The sequence below is a fragment of the Oryza brachyantha genome, chromosome 3 (genome assembly GCF_000231095.2).
Source record: "Oryza brachyantha chromosome 3, ObraRS2, whole genome shotgun sequence".
NCBI lineage: Eukaryota > Viridiplantae > Streptophyta > Magnoliopsida > Poales > Poaceae > Oryza > Oryza brachyantha.
In genome coordinates, this window is record NC_023165.2 from 5,633,623 (window position 1) to 5,660,956 (window position 27,334).

A 27,334-nucleotide genomic window follows, 5' to 3' on the forward strand; every position below is an offset into this window, starting at 1 on the left:
TCCTTGTTCAGTGGCGAGTTTAGGGGCCGATAGAAATTGTCAGTTCGATAGAAGCCATAGAACACACGGGCATGTTGGGCTTCCCTGGCCTTGAATTCAAGGACGGCCCACTACATATTGGTGTCGCGGCGTCGGCTCTATTGCGGGCTTTTCATGGGCCTCAAGTCAGTCCAGCATTGCAGCCAACACAGGTACACGGCACGGTAGCCGGCAGAGCCTGGCCACTCCCGACGCCTCCCCGTCTCCCCCAACCCCGAGATCTCAGACCAGCGAACTCCTGGCGGGGGAAGCAGGAAGCCGGAGATCGCCAACCGGGCGGCGTTGAGGGCAGTGGGTGCGGCTGCGCGGAGGCCGTAATGGCGGCGGCACTCGCTCCGGGGGTGTCTCGGAAGCTGAAGAAGGTACTGGAGACGCGGACGGACAACCCGGATCTGCTCGCCTCGCTGGGCGCGCTCTCCACCTTCTACGTGCAGAACACGCCGCAGGCGCGCCGCAACCTCAAGTCCTCCGTCGAGCAGCGCGGCCTCACCATCAATCGCCACTTCCTCGACGCCTCCCTTCCTGCCCATAAGGTTTGCTCTCGCTACTGGTCCGTTGCTACCCACCGCGTCGTGAGCCAGTCGTTTTGGGCTGTGAGTCTGTGACTGATTATTCGTTCTGTCTCAGGCGTTGGATCGCGTCGAGGGGGAGGTGCACGCGCTCAACGACTCCTGGAAGAAGTGAGTGTACCATCCATTTCCACGTTTTTTGTTCTTTTTATGCCTGCGTGAAATTGTACCGAAATCCTGGTCTGACTTTAGATTAGGGTAACCTTAATCGTGTCTATTTGTAGGAACAGTTGGTGTTTGGATGCAATCTGGTACTTAGCATTTTATGGCATACATGATGCTGAAGTGTATTTGCAGAAGGTTTTTACCTTTTTACCATGAGCCAAGTTGTTGGGATGATGATTTTATAACCAGATGCTCTGCTACATGGAATTTACTCCTTTGTTTTTAAACATAGTTTGACACTTGGTGCCTACTTGTCTTGTATTGAAACAATCCAAATGTCTAGCTACAAGGCTATGTTCAAATAAACTGAAGAATCATTACATAATTGGTTATATTGTTACCCAATGCTTGTCCCATTGTAGTTCTGTTTTCCTCTTATCAGGCACAAAGCTCAAGGCATGCTCTGCTTCATTTGTCTACTGATGCTGATTTATTCTGTTTCATTTTGTTAGGATTGAGGAAGCATTGGGAAGTTGTAGTGCAAGTACGGGCGATATCATCAGTACAACAGAGAGGCTGCAACAAGAACTTGAGGTTATCACACAGCGCCAAGAAATCGTGTCATGCTTCCTGAGGGATTACCAACTTTCGAATGAAGAGGTAATACCCCCCCCCCCCCCCCCATGATAGAATGAATTAAACAATGAATCAATCATTTGGTTGCCAAACGTTGATGCATTATTAATTTTTTAGGGACTGCAACCTTGACTTTCTATGTCCATGATCTTCATCTATTTTTTTTTATTAATAGATACATGCACTCCGGGATGAAGAGATAGATGAGAAATTCTTCAAGGCATTGTTGCATGTCCAAGAAATACATTCAAACTGCAAGGTTCTGCTGCGAACACACCACCAGGTACTGACGCTTAATCCTCAAATTTAATAAACTTACGTAACAGATCATAAAAAAAATCAATGTTTTCTGTACATATTGCCACACACAAACTATTAACCTTCAACCCAAGTAGGACAATTGGGTTTTCAGTTGTCAGTGACGAAGAAGGATCTTGTTAATGAAGTAAAAATAGTAATGAGTGCTGCTACAGAATAGAAGCACCTGATAGGATTTTAGTTGCAACTTTTTTAGCTTGGAATTTTCCATAGTTATGATTTCTTTTAACCCAATTATTGCTAAAGACCACCCTAAACTATACCAAGAAAGTGGTTTTTCTATAATTATGCCAATAAGTTGAAGCCACCATCCTTATATTTCATTTCCTTGACATTCCAACTTTTGTTTTATTGCTTAAATTACTAACTGCTGATTTCAAGAGAAACTAGTGTTTACTTTGGTATCTTATTTTGGTATATTTATTCAGCGTGCTGGTTTGGAGCTTATGGATATGATGTCTGTCTACCAAGAAGGAGCTTATGAAAGGTTATGCAGGTATTGGCTGTCCTATAGTAATCTTCTCTTATTTTTTCTGTCATTTCTTTTACTTACCTTGGATCTCAGCATTTATTCCACTATAGGATTTACGATTTTCATTCATCTGCTTTTAGTGGTGATATCTCTATTATGCTTCCATATATTTTTTTGCCTACTTCGTTAGTTGTTGATCTATTCTCTTAATGCTGCACCAATGAGTTTTGTCATGAAGTTTAACCACTAATTTCGTTAATAGGTATGACTGAGGAATTGGTTTGATAAATAACATAAAACCTTCAGAATTAACCAAACCACTATTTCATTCTGCTCTCTATAACATGTTCACTTGGTAATTGATGTTCAACTGGTGTAATTCACGTTGTTTTCCTTTCAGGTGGGTTCAAGTTGAATGTAAAAGATTAGGTGATACTGACAATCCTGAAGTAAGTGAACTTCTAAAGAAGGCTGTTCGATGCCTGAAGGAAAGACCTGTTCTGTTTAAGTACTGTGCAGAAGAGGTATGCTATGTTATATACCCTTTTTACGTACTGAATTTACGTTTCAACATAGTAAAATTGCCACAATTAAATCTGCATCCACAGGTTGCCAATATGAGACATCATGCCTTGTTCAGGCGGTTTATAAGTGCTCTTACTAGAGGTGGACCTGGAGGGCTCCCAAGACCAATAGAAGTGCATGCTCATGATCCTCTTCGCTATGTTGGCGATATGCTTGGGTGGCTACATCAGGTGTGTTTTCTTTGATCTATCCTTAGTCCTAGTGTAGGAACCAGGGATGAGTTGATTTCATGTTCTTATGTCACCCTTCCAAATAGTTGCACAATTACACACACCTTGCATCCGTGCCTTTATGATACACTTTAGACCTCCCAAATTTCTGTTTTCCAATTTCTGAAGACACTGCCATCTGAAGGAGTGTCTGTTGCTTGATCCATCTGATATACCTGACATGAATCATGAATCCTTTTTTCTCCCAAATAATTAGCATAAACATACACTATAAATATGTTCCTGTAAGACAATGCTTTAGCACCCCTTAATTCAAATCTTTCATTGTGTAGGCGCTGGCATCTGAAAGAGAGCTTATAGTTGTGTTGCTTGATCCGGATGCAATGACTGACAGTGGCCCAACTACTCGCCGTCATTCTGTCCGAGAAGGTGATGCCTCCAAAGGAGATCATGATATTACTTTTGTTCTTGATAGGATTTTTGAAGGGGCTTGTCGACCATTTAAAGTTCGAGTTGAGCAAGTTATGCAGTCACAACCAAGCCTGATAATTTCTTACAAACTTAGTAATACCTTGGAATTCTATGGTTACACAGTAAGTCTGACATACTATATTTTCCATTTGGTAAATCCATGAGCTGTTCTGTTTACAAATAATGTTTTCTGTTCTAGATATCAGACCTGTTGGGTGGAGACACAGCACTGTGCAATACAATATGGTCCCTTAGAGATGCAGTGCAGCAGACATTCTTCAACATCCTAAAGAGCCGTGGAGAAAAGTTATTGCGATATCCTCCACTTGTTGCTGTTGACCTCTCTCCCCCACCTGCAGTGAGAGAAGGAATTTCGTTGTTGCTTGAACTTATAAATACCTACAATAGCATGATGGTTCCTGCTTCTGGGAAAAGACCAAATTTTGATCCTGTCATCTCTGCCATCCTGGATCCTATAATTCAGGTCAGTTTTGTGTATTTGATGTGCTTTGTAGTTTGTTTATATATCTGAAAGGTGTGGTTCACTGGTTCGTAACTTAAGTTTTGCCATTTCATTCATGTGATTAAAGTTTGTCCATAGTGCAAATTTGCATAGTTATCATTTCCTTTTCCAATGATAGGGATAGGCCACTCTGACTTCTAAAGTTAGTGCAATATCATGGGGCTATTTGGGAGTTAACAGTGTACCAGTGTCTGTATTTGACATATTCTTTTTTTTAACAGATATTCAACTCAAGAAAGCTTTTATCGTTCTACCCTGCTTAATGTCATTTGTTATACATTGCATAGTTGCAATGTTTGCTCCATCGCGCCAGCCAAAAATAACCGTTCCTTATATTTTTTATAAATGACTTTTATGCTATTTTTAGAATTTCTATGTGTAATTGTATAAAATTGAGTACTATAAACTAAGGGACATATAGTATCAAATTTATACTGATTTAGTATTTCAGATATATGATCTCTAGCAATTAGCAGCAATGTACTTGGCAACACTTGAGCTTCTCCCATTTATTTATGCAGTTTTGTGACATAAGCGTTAATGCGTCTAATGATTATAGACTTCCATATTCACATTGATAGACCAGTGACTAAAAACTGCTTTGTTACTGTACTTTTATATCTGGTGCAACCAATTACTACAGATGGTTTAATAATAATAATAATAATAATAATAATAATAATAATAATAATAATAATAATAATAATAATAATAATGATAATGATAATAATAATGATAATGATAATGATAATGATAATGATGGTGCAAAGCTTATACTACTACTTTACCTAGACAGCTCTTCTGTTTTACATTTTCTGTACATAATATTTATTCTGTAATATGTGCCTTTATTCTTGTTTCCATGGAATGTTGGGATGTTATCTGCTGTATGTCTTCTCCACAATATATTGTTACTGATATTTCTGAGTTGCTGTTCAGATGTGTGAGCAAGCTGCAGAGGCACAAAAGTCAAAAGGGACACTTGCACGGCGTGGTAGAACTAGTTCTGATCCCATTGGAAATAATAGAGATTCAATCTCAGTTGATGCTATTTTATCTAAGAATTCGTCTACATCCTTTCTGGTTAGTAGCATATAATTCTTTTGTCCTGTATATAGAACCACTGGAGTAAATGGAATAGTATTCAGCTACTTTACTGTATACTAAGCTTATGGCACAGGTAATATTTAAAGTCTAACTGTAGAATGTGGATCACTTAGACCAGCAAAATGTGGGTCCTTTGAACCTTTTTTCTCTCCTCATTTCTAGTTCTGAATTGGTAACGGTCCGTAATGGTCGATTCTAGTTCTCATATGTTGATGTCATTAGATATGGGAAACACTCGTGGTTTATTAATATTGCTCTTACACATGCTAAATTACATGCAATCTGAATTTCAATTCCTGAACACTGGCTTTAATGAGGAACTACACATGTTATAAATTTAATGATTCGTATCACTCTCTGAGTTAAAACTTTGTCAATGGAAATCAGATTGATGAAAATATGATTTCTGATACTGGTCAGAACCGATTTGCTTTGAACCTTTCAATTGTATAGACTTTGCTTCAGCTGTGCGATTCGTTTTTAGACATTTGCCTTACATGGAGATTTACCATTTTCTTCATTTCTGTCATAAAATGTGCAGAGCGGTGAATCATCATCGAAAATCTACCTCATCAACTGCTTGTCAGCTATTCAGGAACCTTTGATGGGCCAGGAGGTTGCTACAAGCTATATTAACAACCTTCGATCTATGATTGAAACACATTTGCACACCCTAGTAGATAAAGAGGCTGATAGCATCCTTAGGAAATGTGGACTATCAAATAAGATGACGTACATAGAGGACTATAGCTCTACTGGCATCAAGGATGACGCACGACCTTTGGCTGATATTGTGGAGACATCACCACAAATGCTGTTGGAATGCTTAAAGGCATTCTATGGCCTCGTGACTGGAACAGAAGGTTCCTTGCCTGAATTTGAGCAGCTGCAGGTACCAAGGCTACGTTCTGATGCATGTTATGGTTTGGCTAGAGCTCTGGCAGAAGCTTATGAACTTATCTACAAAGCAGTGGTGGATCCAAAGAATTGTTACCCTGACCCAAGATCTTTAGTAAAACACACTCCTGAGCAGATAAGAACTATACTGGAAATCTGAGGTCTACCCACAATCTTCGGATACAATGTTAATGAGAGTACCCTTCTATACAATCAGTATGGTGTATATTTGCTACCAAAAGATGTGGTTTCATTTACTGAAGTGGTTAACACCTTTACTGAACACTTGTATCATAGTGATTCTCTTGTATTCAAATTCATTTAAAACTGCTTGAAGCATAGTGTCTCTCTTGTATATCTTTGCACGTTTTTGCAAGTGGATATTTAGTTTCAAATCCACGTCTTTTTAATGCATTTTTATACCCTTTAAAAAATGGGTGCGTACGATACTTGATTTGCTTCATCCAACGGGCCAACTAATAAAGTCAAACAAGTGGCAGTTCGGATGCTCAGATGCAGATTGGTAAGTTTGTCCTTCTGTACCCATTTGCATAACATTCTCTCCTTTTAAGCTTCAGAATATCCAAATTAACTGTATCCTTATCTATATTTTCAGTACTGGGCACTTGTAGAATAGCAGTTGATCTTATTTGACCCTTTCTTGTGGCCCCTTTTGTAAGTTCGATCGAGTTGCTACTGCGCTGATTTGGCGCATTGACCAGCTAGAGTGGTTGACTGCAGCGAGGAACATCTGAAGTTTGGCAGGTTGGAAATAAGTGCAGCTAATCAGGGACAACGGGACAAGTTACACAGGTTTGGTTGGATCGTAATCCATTTAATTTTATGATAATCCGTTTAGTATCCTTAATTTCCACGACGCACACGTCTTGTTTTCCATTCCGTCCTTTTAAAAACTGTAATTATGTTAGGCATGTTCCATAAGGTCAACTTAGAGAACAATTTGCAGTAGATCAACACAACTTCGTCGAAAGGATTCAGTAATCCCTTATTGCTTCATCAGTAGTATTAGCACTACACCTTTCCTTGACTAGCTGTATTATATTATCAGTAGAATTAATTCGAGCTCTTGATTAAAAATGGTATTTTAGTAATTTATTAATCAATTGATTAATAGTATTTCATAATTTAGATTTTTTTTTGCAAATAAAAAGGTAATACATATGTGACCTTGGCAGTCTGTTAGAAGAGAAGATAGTTTTTTGTGTGTGCGTATTCGTGGCGACAAGGTTGCGATCCGCGGCAGCCCAAATAACCTATGCTTTCCAGCTCATAATTAAAAAGCCAATAATACCTCTATAAATTTCTACTATTCCTAATATCATTGGTAGTATAATTTAATCGCAATCATTTGATAAAAATATATCATTAAATTTTACTGCTAGTAAAGAGTACCGGAAAAGAGTTCTTAACAAAAATGGCTTCATAAGTAAAGACCTATTAGGTTGGTATGGTTTGCTCCATCGACCTGATGGATTAGTTCATGCAATGCCGGTCTCCTTACTAATTACTATGTGAGCGTACTACTAACTACTAATACCAGTACAACTAAATTAGTCTTTAAGCATTGATTAGGTTGACTCCCTAATTAACCTCTTAGTCCGTATGTAAGACATGGATAGACTTCGAACTGGGACAAAATGATCTATATCTACAAAGAAAAGAAGAACCGTCTACCCGCTGCCTGCTCGTTGTGTTTTCTCCGTTTGATCAGACCGTAGGTTTGTCGTTCTTTTTGGGTTATTTCGACGGTTTCGTGCGCTGGCAGGCGGAGCGGGGCAGCGGGCAAGTGGGCTACGTGTTTTAAGGGTGGAACGGGTGCGAGTCGCCGGTCCACTGCCACGGGGGCGTGGACGACCGCCGTGACAGCGACGGGAGAGCGATTTACGGGTCCGTGCGGGCAGTGGGAACGGGTGTCCAGATGACGACGGCTCCTGCATTCCTCCCCATGACGGCCAAGAGGAACAGGATGAAAGTGATGGATAATTTAGATGATGTTTGTTTTTATAAGCTTAGGGACTAAAATATAAGTCACTTTTAGTTCTATCATGTTTATTTAGAGAAACTAAAAGAGACCAAAACATCATAAAACGACTTACTCAATAGTACAAACCACACACAACTATAGGTCTAGAGTAGTAGAGTATATGTACTATATACCTTTAATCCCTTTTAACACATCGCTTATAGATTTATAGATTTAGATAATTCTTTTAGTCGCTTTGAGGCTAAAAAGAACTAAAGTGAATGGACTTGTAATAAGTCTATCCAAACCAACTCCTTAGTGATCGGTTTTCATGCCAGATTGCACGGTTGTATCGTGGCGTTACTCCGCCAGGGGGACCCAGCGATGAGCTGCTGCCTGTGTAGTACAGGATGGGGTAAGAGAGGGAGGAGATGCAGGAGTAGGTTGGTCGTTGGTCCGACTTGGCCTGGTGTTTAATGCGGAATTCTGCGCCAAGGAAAGGCATCACCAGCCGCGGCGGCAGAGCAAAGCCACCACCCACCCGTCCAACTCCAACTTCCCGAGCGCGCGCCTCGCCGTATGCCCGTATTCCCCACGGCGCGCGCAGCAACGAGCGCGCTTCCGCCGCTCGGCGCGGATAGTCGGATGAGACGCCTCGCGCGGAAGCGATAGCCGGCGTCCCGCAGGAGATGCAGTGCGCGGCGCGGCTACTCGTGCCGGTGACGCTGCTGCTGCTGCTGCTGATGGACGCGGCGCACGGGTCAGCGGGATCCGCGAGCGGCGGAGGCAACAGCAGCTGCACGCGGAGCTGCGGCGGCTTGAGGGTGCCCTACCCGTTCGGCTTCTCCAGCGGCTGCGCGGTGCGGCTCGGCTGCGACGACGCCTCCGGCGTCGCGTGGCTCGGCGCGAGGCGCGAGCTCGGCCTGCTCGTAACCAACGTGACGCCGCGCGCCCTCGTCCTCACCCTGCCCCCCAACTGCTCCCGCTCGCTCAACGCGTCCCTGGAGGCGCTCTTCACCGACAACTACGCGCCCGCGGTGCAGAACGCCCTGGTGGTGAGCTCGTGCGACGCGCGGTCCGCTGCCCTCACCAGCAACTGCACAATCCCGCCGGAGGCTTACCTCGAGAAGAGCTGCAGCTCCATCCGCTGCGTGTTGCCTCCCACCGGAGCGAACAGCGGGTCAAACCTTTTCGCGAGAAGCGAGATGCGGCGGCTCGGCTCGGAGTGCGCCGGGCTCGTGTCGTCGTCGATCTACTCGAACACGTCGGGGCCGGCGCTGCAGCTGACCGCGCTGGAGCTGGAGTGGTGGGTGCAGGGGCAGTGTCGCTGCTCGAGCCACGCCAGCTGCGACGAGTTCACCGCGCCGACCACGCAGCAGAAGGCCTTCCGGTGCGAGTGTCCGGAGGGGTTCGAGGGCGACGGCTACGCCGCCGGCGCCGGTTGCCGGAAAGGTCAGTGCAATGGCTGGATGGTATCCACTGGATTGCTCCTTTGCTCTACCTTTTGGTCTATTGAATTGGTCAGTCAAATCCTGCGAGCTAACTATTCAAGCCACTCGACTTAACCATTAATTCTCCGGAGCAGACGGTATAGTAGGCATTATCCTGTGCCTGATTGACTACACACCTAGCTAAGCCGCAGCGCCAGGCCAAGGATTGGACCAATGGCTAATGAGCGTTAAAGATGAACAATTAACTTAATCATCATCTGATTGAGCAGCGAAAGGCTCTGCTTACCGACCTTTAAAGTAAAAATAAAACAGCCTCAGTTACTGGTAGGTACGTGCGAGAGCGTTGACAATAACATTCCTTGCACAACTGCAACTGATGTCAACTGGTTCTCATACCGCGTCACACATGTAAGCGACTGGTAGTTCAAGCTAATTATTTTGAATTGGGTGGTTCGTACTTCATAGGTGTCAAACCGTAATGTACTACTCGCACAAGTGACATAGGAGTATATTCGACTATTTAGAGGATATATATTTGATTTTAATACTAGCAGAACTTTTGTTTTTTGGGGAAGTTGCTTTAGCTATAGTACCATTTATATATTACTCCGTTCTATATTGGGCATCTTGAAGCTTTCGAAAAAATAATTTTCTGATATGTTGGCTTTGATGCTTGCCAGCCTGCCTGCCTATATATACCGGGGAATATTTGTTTGTTTATTTGCTTGACATAGTGACGTCCCATATAGTCATATAGATTGTGTTGGGTCACATAATCATTCATAAATAAGAAACCAGTTGCTAAGAAAAATACATACTCCTTCCTTCCACAATTGTTTAGCTAAGACTAAGGTTAAAGAGAAATTAGTGTGATAGCAATGCAACTACCAGTGAGTAATAACGGTAGTGGTTGGATGGATTGGGAAACTAGTACTCCAGAATCTCTTATATTCCCGAGAAGAATTATACCCGTAATTCCTTATATATGTGATAAAATTTAAACACCTAAACCTTATATTTTTTTGACCCATGCTTACCTTCTCTGAGCAACTTCATCCTTGGAAAAAGAATATTTCAAATCTGCTACATAAATTATGTTGATTTTTCTCAATGTGTGAATTCGACTTTGATATACTGATGTTTTTTTTTCCAGTTCCTCCGTTGTTCCCCTCTTCTATTTGAATCTCACACTGATGTCTTTTTTTTCAGTTCCGAAGTGTAATCCTTCAAAATACCTATCAGGATCATGTGGCAAGTTGGTTCAAATCGGCCTTCTCATTGCAGGTAACTCCTTGATTATATCTAGTTTTGTCCAAAAGGGGTTGGGATTTTTTTTAGTAAACAACTGTTTTGCCTCGTTTTTGACATTAGTTTGCTACTCGATCTTACAAGTAGAATCCAGAAAATTAAAGACAATGTTTAGAGCGTACGATATGAAGATAGAGCGTTCTAAACACAGCTCCATCATGGCTATATAAGTAATATTTAGGAGGATGGTGCTAATATTAACTTCTTTTTCCTAGGAAAGTTCCTCGAACTTCCAACGCAAATCTAAATACCATCCTAAACATCTAAACCGAACAGTATTCACCCCAAAACATTCAATATTGTTCAAACAGGTAATTGTAAACTTTGTGATAGAGGTATATGGAAGCACACACCAATATTACTCCCTTGCCACCTAAATATGTTCAAGCCGAACATTTCAAGACTTTCGAAAGGACCCATGTAGTATGTTCGTACACAAATTTATATGGAACCGATGAGTTTGAGGCTTTGAAAAGGGTTTCCGAAAACATCAAGAGAGCCGTTACTAGCACCCCACGGTAGCACAGTTACCGTGGAACCACGAAAAATGTTCAAAAAATTTGAATTCAAACTCCACGATTTCTGTGGTTTTGTTGACAAAACCGTATGGCTTCACGTGGCTATTATGCGGTTTTGCTAAAAATACCACGTCAAGTTCAATCTGAGTCGACTATAAATGAAAAAAAAATCCTACAATGTTTTAAAAATCATGAAAAAAAGGGAAATAACTACTATGGTATATTTGAAACATGCAGGATATATTAGTTGGCAAAAAAAAAAATTGAGCATGACCTTTGCTAAAAGTTTGACATTCAAACAATTATAGATGGCATTCACAGTTGAGAAATTAATATACAACATGATTGATATTTAAAATTCATGTATGCACCATAACATAAATATGAAATATAGTAGAAATGTTACAGTGTTCATTACATAACTTTGATCTTAGAAATGTTATTTTCGCAAAATTTCATTACCAAACCACTCTGCAACTCCATATGTATAACCGTGTTTTTTTTGCGATTTCCCCAATTTTTTTCAAAATTTTTGAATTTGATCAAACTTCATTCAAATCAAACCACCGGTAATTGATAACATATCATCGTGGTTTGACCGCTTACCACGGTAACCGTGGGGGTTGGTTATTGGCGGTAACTTGAACCCTGACTGGAAAATGTGTGCAGAAGAATTTCAATGTTTCAAAATCCAAACTAGCACTAGATAGGCTTTGAACTCGGTCAGTATTCAGGCCCATATTATATAAAGTTCAAACTATTTGGGCAGTAGAGTTGAGGCCCTGCCAAAATGGGCTGATTTCCGGACAAGAAAATGGGTTTGTCCCTTATCTTTTATTTACCAGGTCTGGCAATCCAGAATTTGGCTATTTTTTCAGTTATTGATCTCTCAGCCTAGTTCCTGTTTGGCTAATTGGCCGGAAAATAGTTTTTAGCACACGGGTGTATGTACACCCGTATGCTTGCATGTCACCTAAATAGTCATAAAAAAACATGAAAAAATTTGACAAGATAGATTAATATGATTTATATCACTTCACAAACATGCAAGTTTAAATTCAACTTCTACAAATTGTAGCAAAAAAAATAAATAAAACTGAAACTAAGTATACGCATATTCATAATTGTTTTTGTTATTTTTGCTATAACTTGTAGAAGTTGAATTTAAACTTGCATGTTGGTGGAGTAATATAACTCATATTAAACTATTTTGTTAAATTTTTTCATAATTTTTTATGACTATTTAGATGACATGCAAGCAACGGATGTACCTACACCCGTGTGCTAAAAAATTGCTTCCCTAATTGGCATGAAGGTAGGCAACTACACCAGCCAAAAACTACTAGTGGCTCAACCCCAATTGCAATTGAGCATTACTACAAAACTCGGATATTAGAGAAGGACCTAATATAAATTAAATGGGTAAAAGTGAGGCTTCCAGACCGACTACCCACCACTTCGTGGAGAAGACCTTTGAGTATTTCTCGCAATTGAGCATTAATTACATGATGGATTAATTGTTTGCACTTACGCAACGCAGGAATCGTTTTTGGAGCCATGGTGATGGGCGTCACCTGCTTGGTGTACCACCTGCTGCGGCGGCGGTCGGCGGTCATCCGCACCCAGCAGACCACGAAGCGGCTGCTGTCCGAGGCGTCTTGCACGGTGCCCTTCTACACGTACCGCGAGATCGAGCGCGCCACCAATGGCTTCGCCGAGGACCAGCGCCTAGGCACGGGCGCGTATGGCACGGTGTACGCCGGGCGGCTGAGCAACAACCGCCTCGTGGCCGTGAAGCGGATCAAGCAGCGCGACAACGCTGGCCTGGACCGCGTGATGAACGAGGTGAAGCTGGTGTCGTCGGTGAGCCACCGCAACCTCGTCCGCCTCCTCGGCTGCTGCATCGAGCAGGGGCAGCAGATCCTCGTCTACGAGTTCATGCCCAACGGCACGCTGGCGCAGCACCTGCAGCGGGAGCGCGGCCCGGCCGTGCCGTGGACGGTCCGCCTCCGCATCGCCGCCGAGACGGCCAAGGCCATCGCGTACCTGCACTCGGAGGTGCACCCGCCCATCTACCACCGCGACATCAAGTCCAGCAACATCCTGCTCGACCACGAGTACAACTCCAAGGTCGCCGACTTCGGGCTGTCGCGGATGGGCATGACGTCCGTCGACTCGTCGCACATCTCCACCGCGCCGCAGGGCACGCCGGGGTACGTCGACCCGCAGTACCACCAGAACTTCCACCTCTCCGACAAGAGCGACGTCTACAGCTTCGGCGTCGTGCTCGTCGAGATTATCACCGCCATGAAGGCCGTCGACTTCAACCGGGCGGGCAGCGAGGTCAACCTGGCGCAGCTGGCCGTTGACAGGATCGGGAAGGGCTGCCTCGACGACATCGTCGACCCCTTCCTGGACCCGCACAGGGACGCCTGGACGCTCACGTCCATCCACAAGGTGGCGGAGCTGGCTTTCCGGTGCCTGGCGTTCCACAGCGAGATGAGGCCGTCAATGGCCGAGGTCGCCGACGAGCTCGACCAGATTCAGGTCAGCGGGTGGGCGCCGTCCACGGACGACGCCACGTTCATGTCGACGACGTCATCGCTCTGCTCGTCGGCTCCGTCGCGCTGCACGGAGAAGTCGTGGGGGACGGCGAAGAGCAGGAGGCAGGCCGCGGCCAACGCGGTGGCAAAGCAAGAGACGGCGAAGGGTACGGTCACCGACTCCCCCGTGTCCGTGCAGGAGAGGTGGTTCAGCGATAAGAGCTCCCCTTCTTCAAATAGCTTGCTGAGGAATAGCTCCCTAAACTAACTGAAAACTTCTCTGTCTCCCGTCTCTCGAAGGTTTAGATGTAAGTAGCATTAGAACGATCTGTAATTGATCTTTTGTGCATCTATCAACCGGTTCCTCTCTATTTGATCACACCGTGTTATTGAACACAGAGGGAAGTGAAATGTACATTTGGGATCATGGCATGCAAAGAAGGTGGGAACAGATACTATGTCCAAATCATCACTTGTGTATCCTATGGTAGATAAACAACACGTGAGATAACAGAACATTACATGGACACCAGGCAACATGTGCGAAGACTAAATTTAGGAGGAAAATTTACGAGACTAAATTTTATGTTATAATCCAAGTCAATGTGTTTTTACCATGTTACTCCTCATTTTATTCTTCAAAATCTCTCTCTCCTCCACTAGTTTAGCTAGAACGGTCTTGTTTTTCTTGATCGAGTACCACAAACTTTCAATGATAATATATTATGGCCACATCAAAGAACAGTAGCTCATGACCATGATATTTGAGCACGTGCGTTTTAGACACCGAACATATATCATTTTTTTCTTAGTGCGAAAATCTAAAACACTACGTAAGATACAATTCTTCCGGTATCCTCCTAAAGTGTAGTTTTAATCAATATAAAAAAGGAAATTTTACTAAATTGGTATTTGCTAAATGTGATGTCCCATTTTTGCATTTCATACTAGGGTCTTCAATCATATGGCCGTGGTAATATAATCTTATATGTTACATTTGATTTCGACCACGTCACATACATATATAGAAACTCTGACAGGATATACATCCGTTCAGGGGCGAACGTAACCCCACTCAAAAATAATATTTAGTGTATTATTAAGTAAAAAATTTAAACATACTAACCATTCTAATAAGATGTCTATACTTGATTTTTGGGCTATATCTGCCCTGCATCCGTTCGTTCGGTCGTGGACTTTGTGATGCGAACATGTGGAGGTAATTAATCTGGAAGCGCTACCAAAGACCGTCACGCATCAACTGATCATCTGTCAGCTTCGTACGTACATGTACTCCTAATCAACTTCAATGACGTACCATTCTTCGACCCGTCTACGACGCCCCCGGCTAATTTATCCAGATCGATTATCGGTCGATCGATTTCCACGACTCCACGTACGTACGCTCACCTACCACGAAAGTACGCCGAACACGCAACGACGAAAACCGTGCCCTCGTTACATCTCTCTCCACGCGCACGTACGCGCGTGCGCGGGCTATTTCTACCCCGCGCCAAGTAGTAGTAGACGTCCACAATTCTCGGAGCTCGTCGTTGATCGATCGAGAAAGAAGAGCATAGCAACCAAAAGTGATTAGTTGCACGTAAGCTAGCTAGCTTAATTATCGATTGCAATAGCAAGTGTGCAAATGGAGCTGGGTGTGCCGCTGCCACGGCGGCCCGTGCCGGGGAGCTACGGCGTGCCGTTCGTCTCGGCCGTGCGCGACCGGCTCGACTTCTACTACCTGCAGGGGCAGGACAGGTACTTCGAGTCGCGCGCCGAGAGGTACGGCTCCACCGTCGTCCGCATCAACGTCCCGCCGGGCCCCTTCATGGCGCGCGACCCCCGCGTCGTCGCGCTCCTCGACGCCAGGAGCTTCCCGGTCCTCTTCGACGTCGCCAAGGTCGAGAAGAGGGACGTGTTCACCGGCACGTACATGCCCTCCACCTCCCTCACCGGCGGCTACCGCGTCTGCTCGTACCTCGATCCTTCCGAGGCTAACCATGCCAAGGTCAAGCAGCTGCTCTTCTCCCTCCTGGCCTCCCGCAAGGACGACTTCGTCCCGGTCTTCCGCTCCAACTTCGGCGCGCTCCTCGACACCGTCGAGTCGCAGCTAGCGAGCGACGGCAAGTCCAACTTCACCGGCCTCAACGACGCCACCGCTTTCGAGTTCATCGGCGAGGCCTACTTCGGCGTGCGCCCCTCCGCGTCGAGCGCTCTAGCCACCGGCGGGCCGACCAAGGCCGCCAAGTGGCTGCTCTGGCAGCTCGCTCCCCTCACCACGCTCGGCCTACCTATGCCCATCGAGGATCCGCTCCTCCACACGCTGCCGCTGCCACCCGTCCTCGTCAGCTCCGACTACAAGGCGCTGTACGCGTACTTCGCCGCCGCCGCGTCGCAGGCGCTCGACACCGCCGAGAGCCTTGGCCTGTCGCGGGAGGAGGCCTGCCACAACCTGCTGTTCGCGACGGTGTTCAACAGCTACGGCGGCTTCAAGCTGCTGCTCCCGAAGATCCTGGCGCGCGTCGCGGCGGCCGGCGAGAAGCTGCACGAGGGGCTGGCCGCGGAGATACGGAACGCGGTGGCCGACGCCGGCGGCAACGTGACGCTGGCCGCTCTGGAGAATATGGAGCTGACCAGGTCGGTTGTTTGGGAGGCGCTGCGGCTGGACCCGCCGGTCAGGTTCCAGTACGGCCGGGCCAAGGCCGACCTGCAAATCGAGAGCCACGACGCGTCATACGCGATCAAGAAAGGGGAGATGTTGTTCGGGTACCAGCCGTGCGCCACCAGGGACCCGCGCGTGTTCGGCCCCACGGCGAGGGAGTTCGTCGGCGACCGGTTCGTCGGCGAGGAGGGGAGGAAGCTACTGCAGTACGTGTACTGGTCCAACGGGCGAGAGACAGAGAACCCTAGCGCCGACAACAAGCAGTGCCCCGGCAAGAACCTGGTGGTGCTCGTCGGCAGGCTGCTGCTCGTCGAGCTGTTCCTCCGGTACGACACCTTCACCGCCGAGGACGGCACAAACGTGGTCATCACCGGGGTCACAAAAGCTGCAACCTCCGTCACTGCTTAAGTCGGCCATCGATCACTCACTGGAGGCGATGGCCTCCTACGTATACAATAACAAATGCTCGTAGCTGAATAATCCTTGCATGGCTAAACACTAATATGTATTTATATTCTGTTTATTCTTTCGATTACACATTTATATTTTTGTTGTTCGCTGTTGATCATTGTAGTTGGGTGGAGTATATAGCAATGCTGACAGTCTGTAATTAACACCTCTAATATGTACTTGTAAGATCGATCCTAAACTTATTAAATCTTATGCACCTGTGCAAATCTTTTTCTTTTCCACGTACTTCCACACGTACGTACGTACGTACATAGTACTCCCTCTCTTCAAATCGAACATGTGAATCAGTGAATGCTTCGGCATTGGACTACTACAGGAGCGGATTCAGATCAGGAAATTAGGGGCTAATTGCTTTCTTCCTCCTTTCGCTCTTTTACTCTTTATATTTTTTCTATTTTTCTTTCCTTCCTCTCTCTTATTTTTCATAGGAATCTAGCGGGTAGGGAGGCTTGAGCCCCCTAGCACCCACGCTGGATCCGCCCCTAGCTATTACCAAGAGTAGATCCAGTGTGGGGCTCTAGCCCCCTACCATCCACCCACCATTTGCAATCTAAGGGTCTGTTTGGTTCCAATCAACTTTTTTTTAAGTCTACGTCACATCGAATGTTTGGACACCAATTAAAACTATTAAATATAGACTATTAATAAAACCCACCGCATACTCTGGACTATTTCGCGAGACGAATCTATTGAGCCTAATTAGTCCATAATTAGCGAATGTGATGCTACAGTAAACGTTTGCTAATCGTGGCTTAATTAGGCTTAAAAAAAATTTCTAATGAAATAGTCTTTATTTATGTAATTAGTCTTTTTATTGGTCTATATTTAATGCTCCTAATTAACGTTCAAACATCCGATATGACAAGGGACTACAGAAAAGTCACTAGATCCAAACAACCACTAAATGTCACTGGCTACTATGTATGTACATCCTATGGGTGGATTTTTTTTTCATTTTCCTCGTACTCCCCCACATACAAAATTTTGGTGGTTTTCAGCTGGTATCGTGAATAATAATTATAGATTTTTAATTAAAAAAATTTACAATGATATGGATCCACTTAATCCTATATAAAATGCAGTTATATAAGTTTGTCAAACCTCTAACTATATTTTGGGGGCATCAGCTTCCCATCCATGCCATTGTATGAAAAATAGTTCTACGATGTTTTTATCCAAACATCATGTAAATCTATACAAAACAACACTATTGTCAGTACTTGGCAACAACATGTAAGTTCACACAAAACTATGAAAATATCATCGGTACCTCTAAAATAAACTTATCTATATCAGCGAGATATCAATCAAGTTTTAGTGACTTTTGTGCCCTTTAGCGAATTTATATTTTTACCCTTCCTACCTAAGCGTATATAAGTAGGTTATCTTTTAAGTAGGTTATCTTTCATCATTTGTACCTAAGTTACCTTGTTTTGTTGTGTAAAATTTGGTGCATCTCTAGGTAGTAGGTATCTAGATACATCAAAATTTTACAACAAAATTTAATACCTCTATATATTTTCTTAAACCGTAAAACTTCTCTTTACATAATACCTTTTGTTGTTGAGCACCGTCAAATCTTCAACGTCGTGAATACAAACACAGTAAGAGTCTTCTTTAATTCAACTTGTTTATTGTGAGTGCTTCTGTATTGGGCTTCGGAGTAACTTCCGGTTGAATCAATGGTTGGTTAATTTAGTACTCCACAACGACGTTCAAGCTGTTCCTCAGTCCTCATCTAGTCATCTTGAACTTCTCTACCATGCCATGCGCATGTGGTAATTACTATTCATCAACCGTGAGGAAGTCAATCATCTAGACGGATATGTAGAAATTAACGCCGCCGCGAGTACATCAGCAGCCACGTACCGCTGCGAGACGCCGCCTGCGCGGTGTAAGATACGTACGTGACGCGTATAGTTACAACTTAGTACGGAGTATTAGTACGTACTAGATAGAATAGTACTCGTACATCCAGGACTGCACGGATACGTGAATTTTTTTTAACATTTTTAACAAATAATTTTATTACTAAACACCCGGAAAAAATATTTTCACCGTATGAACGCCTTTGGCCGCCATCAACATTAGCGTGGTGAAATGGCTTGCCACGCCATTATCGGTGGTGTGGCAGTATTGTCTTGCTTGCCACGCCATGTCACGCTGCCCAGACTGCGTGGTAGCGTTGTCTTGCTACGTCACCAGCACTGGCGTGGCTAAAAGGTTCAGTTTTAAAAAAAATGCTCAATGATTTAGTAATAAAATTATTTGCTAAAAAGTTTATTTAATAAACAAATTTCCCAGTACGTACGGCATGGCGACACATCCCATGGAATTTCTCAGGTAAGGTCTTGATTCAGCCAAACCGGAATTATACCATGCCCATGCAAATTGGCCTTTTAAGGATCGCATGACGTGAATTATCATTCTACTTCAAGCACTATCTAGATTTAATTGCTCCCTTGGTGAACGCCATTGATTTTTTTATATACGTCGTCTTATTTAATTTTTTTTATAAAATATGTAAAGCTATGTATATGCATAAAATTATATTTAAAAATAAATAAAATGATATAAAAATAATTAATAATTATGTAATTTTTAAAATAAGATAAATATTTAAACGTGTATAAAAAAGTTAACGGCGTCAAATATTTAGGGGCTAAGGAGTAATACCGATCATTCAAAGAACTCGAATAATTGGCATCGGTAAATTACCCATGTCAAGTGTACGATCTAAATGCTCATCTAAATGCTCATAGCTTTTAGAAAACTGACATACGTATACGGTAGCATGATTCAGATACTCTGCCAGAGAACTTATTCATGTAGCCCAAACAAGCTACAACCGCAGTAAACAAATTTACTCCATAGATCCTTTTGGTCTTCTAGTATGAATTGAACTAACAACATGTATGAATTGAACTACCAGTTTTGTTTTTGCATAATTAATCGAGCACACAGACATGGTCTTATAGTTCAGCAGGTGATATAACGGTAGGTATAGTAGCCTGTGATAAGAACGAATATATGTATTCTTGATCCTTTAATTTTTGTTTCCTTTTTTGAATTACTCTAGGTCCAAACAAATATATACGTCACGAGTAGAAAACTTTTTTTTTATAGATATGGGCCAAAAGTGAAAAAATAATAATAACTAGATTTCAGGCCCGTGCGCTAGTTTTCGGAAAGGATAAGTGGGACGAGTTTAAGTGGGCTGAAAAAATAATTTCTAGTATGGAGCTCTAAGGGATATTGTGTGTGACGCCAAACGGACAAGGCGAATATAAGGAACTTCGGGAGGCCGTGGTGGCATGTGTCGGTGACGTAACCAATAATAGATGAGCTCGAGGAGTTCACGGCGACACGGGAGCTTAACGAGTGTGGCAATGACGGAGTCCATGAAGGAGTGAGGGGTTTAAAGTCGACGAGTCTCTGAGCCAGACTTGGCAGCATCAGTGGTGGGGATATGGAGGCAATAGGCATCAAGGGTGTACCTTGCCCCACCCTTCCTAACCTCCTCCACATTAGCATTAATGGCATCAATGGCTACCTCAAGCCCAACATCCTTCTTGGGTGCTAGCGGTGGCACACAAACTATGATAGCCACGAGGTTCATCGAGATTCGTAGGTGTTGGATGCAGACCCCTAGATATGGTCGCTTATTTGATTCGCCCGACATTGAGCACCATAGGCTAGAGAAGGAGCTCTTGACCTTGGCTTCCTCCGTACCTCCGACGAGTTCCTCTCCCAGTGTCCGTCATTATCATCTTCTACTCAGTCCTCACGATCGCCCTCCATCTTCTACTCAGTCCTCACGATCGCTCTCCAGTCTAGTGGCAACGTCCTCTCGTCCCTAGCTAGCTCTGCCTTGTGCTTGGCCTCGGTAAATCTCTGCCTCCCCTCATACCTATCTAGCTCCATCTTATGCCTAGGGAGTTGATGTTACTGCTGTGATGAGGATATGAGAGGATATAGATGTATTGAGGAATATAAAAGGATGGTCACTGCTAGATAAGACCCACAATTATTTTTAATTATGTAATCTTTTCATGACCAGAAGGCCTTGTAAGCACCATGTAGGCATCATATCAGATGAATACCAGGTTAATACTAGCATTTCATTTTGTTGTAATTGGATTTACTACAAAATATATTTTAACTACAACTTACATTTCTATATATTTGTACATTTTTAAAATAATAGAAATAATCAAACATATGTTAAAAAGTTAACGGCTTCATTTGCTAAAATATGCAGCAAGTAACTCGTTGTTATTGGACATGTACACGGGAACAGTTCACATAACCTGCAGACAAATTGAATTAACTCTGGTTTTTTGACATAGTGTTTGCTCATTTAGTTTTTGAATTACTCATATAGTTATTATTATTTTGTTGTTATTTGATTTTTTAGTAAAAATACTTTGAACCTGACGTATATTTTTTATATATTTGTTCAAAGCTAGTCCAATTCACCCCATCTAAAGCTAATCCAATTAAAAGGTCTAACCTGGTTGGACCATTTGGCCCCAAACCATTAGCAGGCCTAGCGACGAGTGGCGTGATCTGATTTTAGGATAGAAATATGCCTTGCAATACTATATTTCCACTTTGCTTTAGCATGCCATCCTCTGGAATACCGTGTTGAGCCACGTGGATGAGTTGCTTGTATCTAGCATGAAGCGAGGAATGTCATCGCATTTTAGAATCTGACGACCATCTTGCGCTACTACGGTGAAGAAGAAATTGGGTAGCAGAAGGTTGTCTAGTAGAAGATGAGGCTCAAAGATCATTAGGTAAGCATGGTAGTGCAGCAAGCTATTGGCCACCGGGTAGTCTATTGAGTTAGCAATTTCAATTTATAGTCAATTTTATCATTGAATATATGAAATAATTTTCAATTATGTGTTATATTGTACCACGCAGGCGGCATGTAGATGTAGGCCAAAAACCCTGTCCATTTGCAGTTTTGCACCAAGTTTGATAGTTGAGGGATCATTTATACACGATTTTACGGTGGTGGAGGAAGCAAATCAGACTCCGGGCAAAGCGGAGGAACTCATAATCTGCCCCTGCGCTTACGGCCCAGTCCTGCGTGAAGGATGGGCTGTAGATGGTCTGGCATGCTAGTTCTTTGCCCGCGTGGTGGCCTTTGGTGCAAGGCCCAATGTCAGAATTTGACCAGCTGCGTGCTAGTGCCCGTCAACACAGCCAGCCAACGACACACCAAAGTTGAATGAGTGCTACAGATAGAAAGGCATGCAGGAAATATAGAAAACCATCTTTATTTCTGTGTAGCGTTTCAACTTTCAAATCTAACACAAAGAACAAAACAGCAGCCAGCAGGTGATCATTGGATCAACTTTACATACACACTCCTTTTGGGATCGGCGATGAATGTTGAACGAGCACAACGCAACGAAGTTTAATCGGCTAGCAGCGGACGATGACGAGGAACATGCAGTGGGGGATGTGGTAAATATATCTATCACTCAGTAGGCTTCATCTCCTGCTTGATAGCCGCGACCAGGTGGTTGTAGGCTTCGCTCCACGCGCTCTTCATCGCAGGGCTCCACATGTCCGCCGGAATCGCCTCCTTGATCGTATCAAGCAGCGCAAACCTCGTCACCTGTTCACGATCGTACATTCGACGGCAGGGACACAATTAATCAGAACGCAATCGACCTCCTTGAAACGGAGAGCAGCCGTTACAGACCACGTTACCTCGAAGTGGGCGTCTCCGACGCCATACTTGAAGTGCGTGGCGCCCAGCCTCTTGAGGGTGGTGTCCCTCACGGTGACTTTACCGGCTTTCCGTAGCTGCGCAGCCGCCTCGCATGTCTGCAACATCGATTGATCGCGACAGGATTCTGTCAGTGCCTGCTACAGATGGTACTTATCTGTAATAATAACGAGTTGCTTTTGTATCGTGGTATTACCAATACGAAGACCGACATGGCATGGGTCTTGAGCTTGGGGTTCTTCTCGAGCGGTACGTCGGAGTTGCGCAGGAACGGGAACATCTGGCTTGCCGATGGTGCTATCTCGAAGATCCTGGAGTACAGACAGCACAGAGTAGCAAACCATAGACACGTGTATCAGCGAAATGTTTCGTGCAGTATCTGATTCAGAAAAAAAAAATGGTAGTAACATGAAAATACTTCAAGAAGAAGCGGAGCCCAATGTTTGCGGAATCCTTCTTCATGACGGCCCATGACTTGAGCACCAACGCCTCCTGCTCCTCGCTGAAGCTGACCGCTCCCTCCGGCACGCCGTTGTGTCCCTCCACGAGAGCCATAATATTGGCTTCCTGACCAAACTCCTGCTTCGACTGTTTGCTCCGTGTAACGTTGTCGAGCACAGAGGACGCTAGCTAGTGGATATCAGTCAATCAGGCTTAGATTAGATGCCGTTGCGATCTGAGCTCGAATTGGAGATTGAGTCGGGTCGGTTTATATAGGTCCATCGGCCCCAGGGCTGGAGCGGCCTTTGGCGCGCGCGAGGAGCCAAGAAGCATGGAAGCGAGGTGGCCATGCCGTGATGACGCTTCACTCCAACTCTACGGTGAGTCGACTTGGGGCCATAAAACTGTGTGCCGAATGCCGCTGCGACAGCGGGAAAACTGGGAAGCCTCGCAACATCTCCTCTCAATAACGTGGGCGACCAACCAGCGGCGGGTTTATAAGAATCCAAGTCAAATACTCCACGCTCTCTCTCGGTTGTTTTTCTTTGGTTCCACCAAGAGGCAAACAGGTCGTGCTCGGTCGGTCGGCCGTGCAGCCCAAAAGTCCAGTAGTGGAACGTTCCACAAACATGGACTTTTTTGGGCCCAGTTAGCGGGGCACTGGGACGACCGCACTCGTCCGTCTAGACGAGAAGGCGTCGTTCACTGGGCTCGCGGCTGGGCCTTCGACGTAGAGTTGTTTACACCAACTCGCCTCGCCGGCGATGGCCATCGGAGGCGGAACCGCCGGCGACCGCACCATCACTTGGGAGCTAGTCGTGAGTTCCAGCAGGCCCCAGTGTCAGTGGTCCGTGCAGTCTACGTGATATATTCATCAATATGCATGACAATGTCTCGTCCTCTCTCCGCGTTCGCGTCTCCGCGAAACGCCGTGGTCTGCTGGTGCGTGTTCTCTTTCCATCCCATATTAGCCTCTCGGTTTTAGTCTCATTTGCCGCCTCCTCCTCCTTTTCCGACGGCGACGACCGTCCATTGCAACTCCTCCCTCGTCGGCGCCGGCGAGGCGGCGGAGGAGGAGTTGGTGCAAACATTACGGCTGGCTTGAATACTTGTACGTAATTCGCATGTTCCCATTGCATGCTTCACGCCATTCACGGCACACCCTGAAGTTAACATTTTCGTTTTCTCACCTTCTTATGAGACTAACGTGATCCGGTTAAACTTTATCTGCTATCGTTTGTCATATCTGTTGTCCGATGAACAAGCAAGGTTTAAAAGTTGAAAATTATCTCGCAAAAAAGAAAAAAAGGTAACAGTTGATTTGTCTAGGCAATTTTTCTCACTCTGCATCCACTCATGCGTGATATTTCTCTATCTGAAGCGTGTGAACTGTCAGTTTAGCAGCGTTTGTCAAGGCTCCCCGGCCGATCCGGTGGATCGGATCGGAGGGGGCGCGCACAAACTGCATATTGCCACGGGTCCTTGCACTTGATTTCGCACTTGTCTTCGGGTGTTATCGGACGCAGGAAGATGATTTGCTGCGGCGGTGAGGAGGAAGAGGCGTACGCTCCCCGTGCAGCCAGTCGCAGTCGCAGCCGGCACCCAACACCAGCGACGCAGTACAATGCAGGTGAAAACGAAATTCCTCTGTTTCCTCCTCCGGTTCTGCAGATTGATTGCTGACTGAAACAGAGGCCAAATGCTCAAGTGTATAAATGTGTACTGTATCGTCTTGACGATGGTTTGGAGAAACTTCAGGCTAAATACTTTTCCATGCCAAGTTGCCAACTCTTTCTTTCTCTAGTTCTAGATACCACTTATATCTGAAACTTCCAGAAAGAAACGGAACTGAAACTTTCAAATGAGCAGCTGCATTTTATTATCTTTTTAGATAACTGTTATAATTGCCATCCTTGCATATTCTCTGTTCTAATCGGCTACCTACCTGCACATTCAGATTCTCTCTACCCCCAACGTCAGTAGGAAAAGAGGACAAATTTGGCAATTTTGTGCTGCCTTCGCAACATCTTATTTTAGAGTTTAGGTAGGAGTAAAAGATTCTTCAACAATGGCACACCATCTCATAAAATACAACAAGTTTAGTACGGAGTAGCAGTCATTAGCATTTTGGCACAATCCTTATTCTGGTCGTGTGGGTGACACGCTCATGCTTCTGCAATCTGCTGGATCTCAAGACTGAAACTGCGCACCAGGTGACTGAATATCTCGTGTGTTTTGGTTGTGTATCAGGCCCTGGTAAGCCAAGAGGACCAAATGCACCGAGGAACGGCGGGCCGCCGCCGAAGGTCCTCCCAGCCATCTCCATGGCTGAGCTGAACAACATCACCGGACACTTCGGGGAGACGGCCTTGATAGGAGAAGGTTCATACGGCCAAATCTACAGGGCCGTGCTGACCTCGGGCGAGCCGGTTGCCATCAAGAAGCTTGATCCCAGCGTGTCAGGCGATTCTGAAGCAGACTTCTCTGCTCAGGTTAATCATCAGCGGATTCGTTCAAAGCATCAAACTTTGCTGATTAAACTCATCTGGTTCTGTGGCGTGCAGCTGTCGATGGTTTCGAGGCTAAAGAACGAGTTTTTCATCCAGCTGATGGGCTACTACTGCCTGATGCAAGACACAGGATCTTGGTCTACCAGTTTGCCACGCACGGCTCACTGCACGACACTCTTCACGGTGGAAACATTGGTCTGATGAAACGTTTAAAAATTTTAATTTTATTAATTAAATCCGGTTATTTGCATTGAATGATAATTTGAAGACATGAATGCAAGTCAAAAATCTCATATACGCTCTTTGTTCAAACTCCCGTATGCATTGCACGTGTGTTTGACAGAAAAACAAAAAATCAAATGTTTGATAAATAGCAAAAATGAGAAAGTTTCATCTTGTCTGTTGACGACTGACGGCCAATAATGGCACGCAGGTTACATCAATTCTCGGCACATGAAAACCTGACACGACAACGGAAAACCCGCAGGCAAGAAGGGCGTGAAGGACGCGACGCCGGGGCCGGCGCTGAACTGGAGCCAGCGGGTGAAGGTGGCGTACGACGCGGCGAGGGGGCTGGAGTACCTCCACACGAGAAGGCCCAGCCGTCCATCGTCCACCGCGACGGGCGGTCGAGCAACGTGCTCCTCTTCGACGGCTACGAGTCCAAGCTCGCCGACTTCAGCCTTACCGCCCAGCCGCCCGACGGCGCCGCGCGGCTGCACTCCACCCGCGTTCTTGGGACCTTCGGCTACCACGCGCCGGAGCAAAAACGTCTTTTTTTGCCTTAGTCCACGCGTTTTTTTCTTGGAGAAAAACCAGCAGTAGATTACTCGAGTCAATTGTCAAGGTTAATTTGACCGGGTAAACGGATTCTGATCTCTTTCGTTTTCTGAAGGTACGCGATGACGGGACAGCTTAATCAGAAGATGTGTACAGCTTTGGGTCATCCTTCTAGAGTTAATGACCGGCAGAAAGCCAGTGGACCACACCATGCCTAAGGGACAGCAGTCTCTTGTAACATGGGTAGTGTAGGCCATGTTCTTGCACATCTGATCGCAGCTTCTCATGTTTCCAAGAGCCATATGCTTTGTTTGTGGTTATCTGAATTCTGAACTTCTTTTCGTTCTTTTCTGAAAATGCTGAAATTCTGAATATTTTCACTAGGCGACGCCGAGGCTGAGCGAGGATAAGGTGAAGCAGTGCGTGGATCCGAAGCTTGGGAATGACTATCCTCCAAAAGCTGTTGCCAAGGTCATCAGATTCTAGCGATTTCGCACGAACGATCTGAGATGCTAGAGCTAGACGGTGGTGCTCCTTCAGATGATCAGATCATCTCGTGTGTTTCAGATGGCGGCGGTGGCGACGCTGTGCGTGCAATACGAGTCCGATTTCCGGCCGAACATGACGATCGTGGTGAAGGCGCTGCAGCCTCTTCTCAGCAAGCCAGCCGGACCTGGAGGAGGGCCCTAGTAGAGCACGACCATACTTACTGCATCCGTCTCATAATAACTTTATTTTTTATTTTTTCATGTCCAACGTTTGATCATTCATCTTATTTGAAAAATTTATAAAAAAAACTTTAAAAAATTAGTCACGTATAAAGTACTATTTATATTTTATCATCTAGTAAAAATAAAAATATTAATTATAAAAAATTTTAAATAAGACGAAGAGTCAAAACACATTGTATAAAGCGTTGAAAAACGATTTTATTTTGGTACGGAGGTAGCACTACAGTTTGCCCATGCATAACCCCAGCTTAGCATCCAAAACAAAGGTGTGCTACTGTACTCGGTTCTTCTTGG

At 44.7% G+C, this 27,334-nt stretch overlaps 5 protein-coding genes across 5 annotated transcripts; 4 read left to right on the plus strand and 1 right to left on the minus strand.

Annotated features, from left to right (window-relative positions):
* Window positions 1-230: 230 nt before the first annotated feature.
* LOC102710008 (conserved oligomeric Golgi complex subunit 6) lies at window positions 231-6,168 on the plus strand. The gene is made up of 11 exons (XM_006651124.3): window positions 231-572; window positions 667-719; window positions 1,226-1,373; window positions 1,525-1,632; window positions 2,096-2,163; window positions 2,540-2,663; window positions 2,748-2,894; window positions 3,227-3,487; window positions 3,565-3,849; window positions 4,828-4,971; window positions 5,537-6,168. Exons 1-11 carry the CDS (start codon window positions 357-359, stop codon window positions 6,050-6,052), a joined length of 2,070 nt encoding a protein of 689 aa, XP_006651187.1. The 5' UTR covers window positions 231-356; the 3' UTR covers window positions 6,053-6,168.
* Window positions 6,169-8,561: 2,393 nt separating this feature from the next.
* LOC102707196 (wall-associated receptor kinase-like 14) lies at window positions 8,562-14,239 on the plus strand. Its single transcript, XM_006649598.2, has 3 exons — window positions 8,562-9,328; window positions 10,537-10,611; window positions 12,694-14,239. Exons 1-3 carry the CDS (start codon window positions 8,566-8,568, stop codon window positions 13,962-13,964), a joined length of 2,109 nt encoding a protein of 702 aa, XP_006649661.1. The 5' UTR covers window positions 8,562-8,565; the 3' UTR covers window positions 13,965-14,239.
* Window positions 14,240-15,116: 877 nt separating this feature from the next.
* On the plus strand, window positions 15,117-17,028 carry LOC102707473 (allene oxide synthase 2). The gene has a single exon (XM_015834928.2). It carries the CDS (start codon window positions 15,345-15,347, stop codon window positions 16,767-16,769), a length of 1,425 nt encoding a protein of 474 aa, XP_015690414.2. The 5' UTR covers window positions 15,117-15,344; the 3' UTR covers window positions 16,770-17,028.
* Window positions 17,029-22,104: 5,076 nt separating this feature from the next.
* Window positions 22,105-23,241, minus strand: LOC102707753 (non-symbiotic hemoglobin 2). Its single transcript, XM_006649599.3, has 4 exons — window positions 22,997-23,241; window positions 22,775-22,889; window positions 22,560-22,676; window positions 22,105-22,464 (listed from the first exon to the last, which is right to left on the minus strand). The coding sequence occupies exons 1-4, from the start codon at window positions 23,131-23,133 to the stop codon at window positions 22,324-22,326; spliced, it is 510 nt and encodes a 169-aa protein (XP_006649662.1). The 5' UTR covers window positions 23,134-23,241; the 3' UTR covers window positions 22,105-22,323.
* A 1,305-nt stretch (window positions 23,242-24,546) lies between these two features.
* LOC102708038 (probable protein kinase At2g41970) lies at window positions 24,547-27,061 on the plus strand. The gene is given in 10 exon segments (XM_015835015.2): window positions 24,547-24,649; window positions 25,270-25,511; window positions 25,584-25,643; window positions 25,646-25,712; window positions 26,017-26,114; window positions 26,117-26,292; window positions 26,425-26,454; window positions 26,456-26,552; window positions 26,694-26,780; window positions 26,877-27,061. Coding segments are annotated over 10 exon segments (1,080 nt in total). The 5' UTR covers window positions 24,547-24,549; the 3' UTR covers window positions 27,000-27,061.
* Window positions 27,062-27,334: the final 273 nt, after the last annotated feature.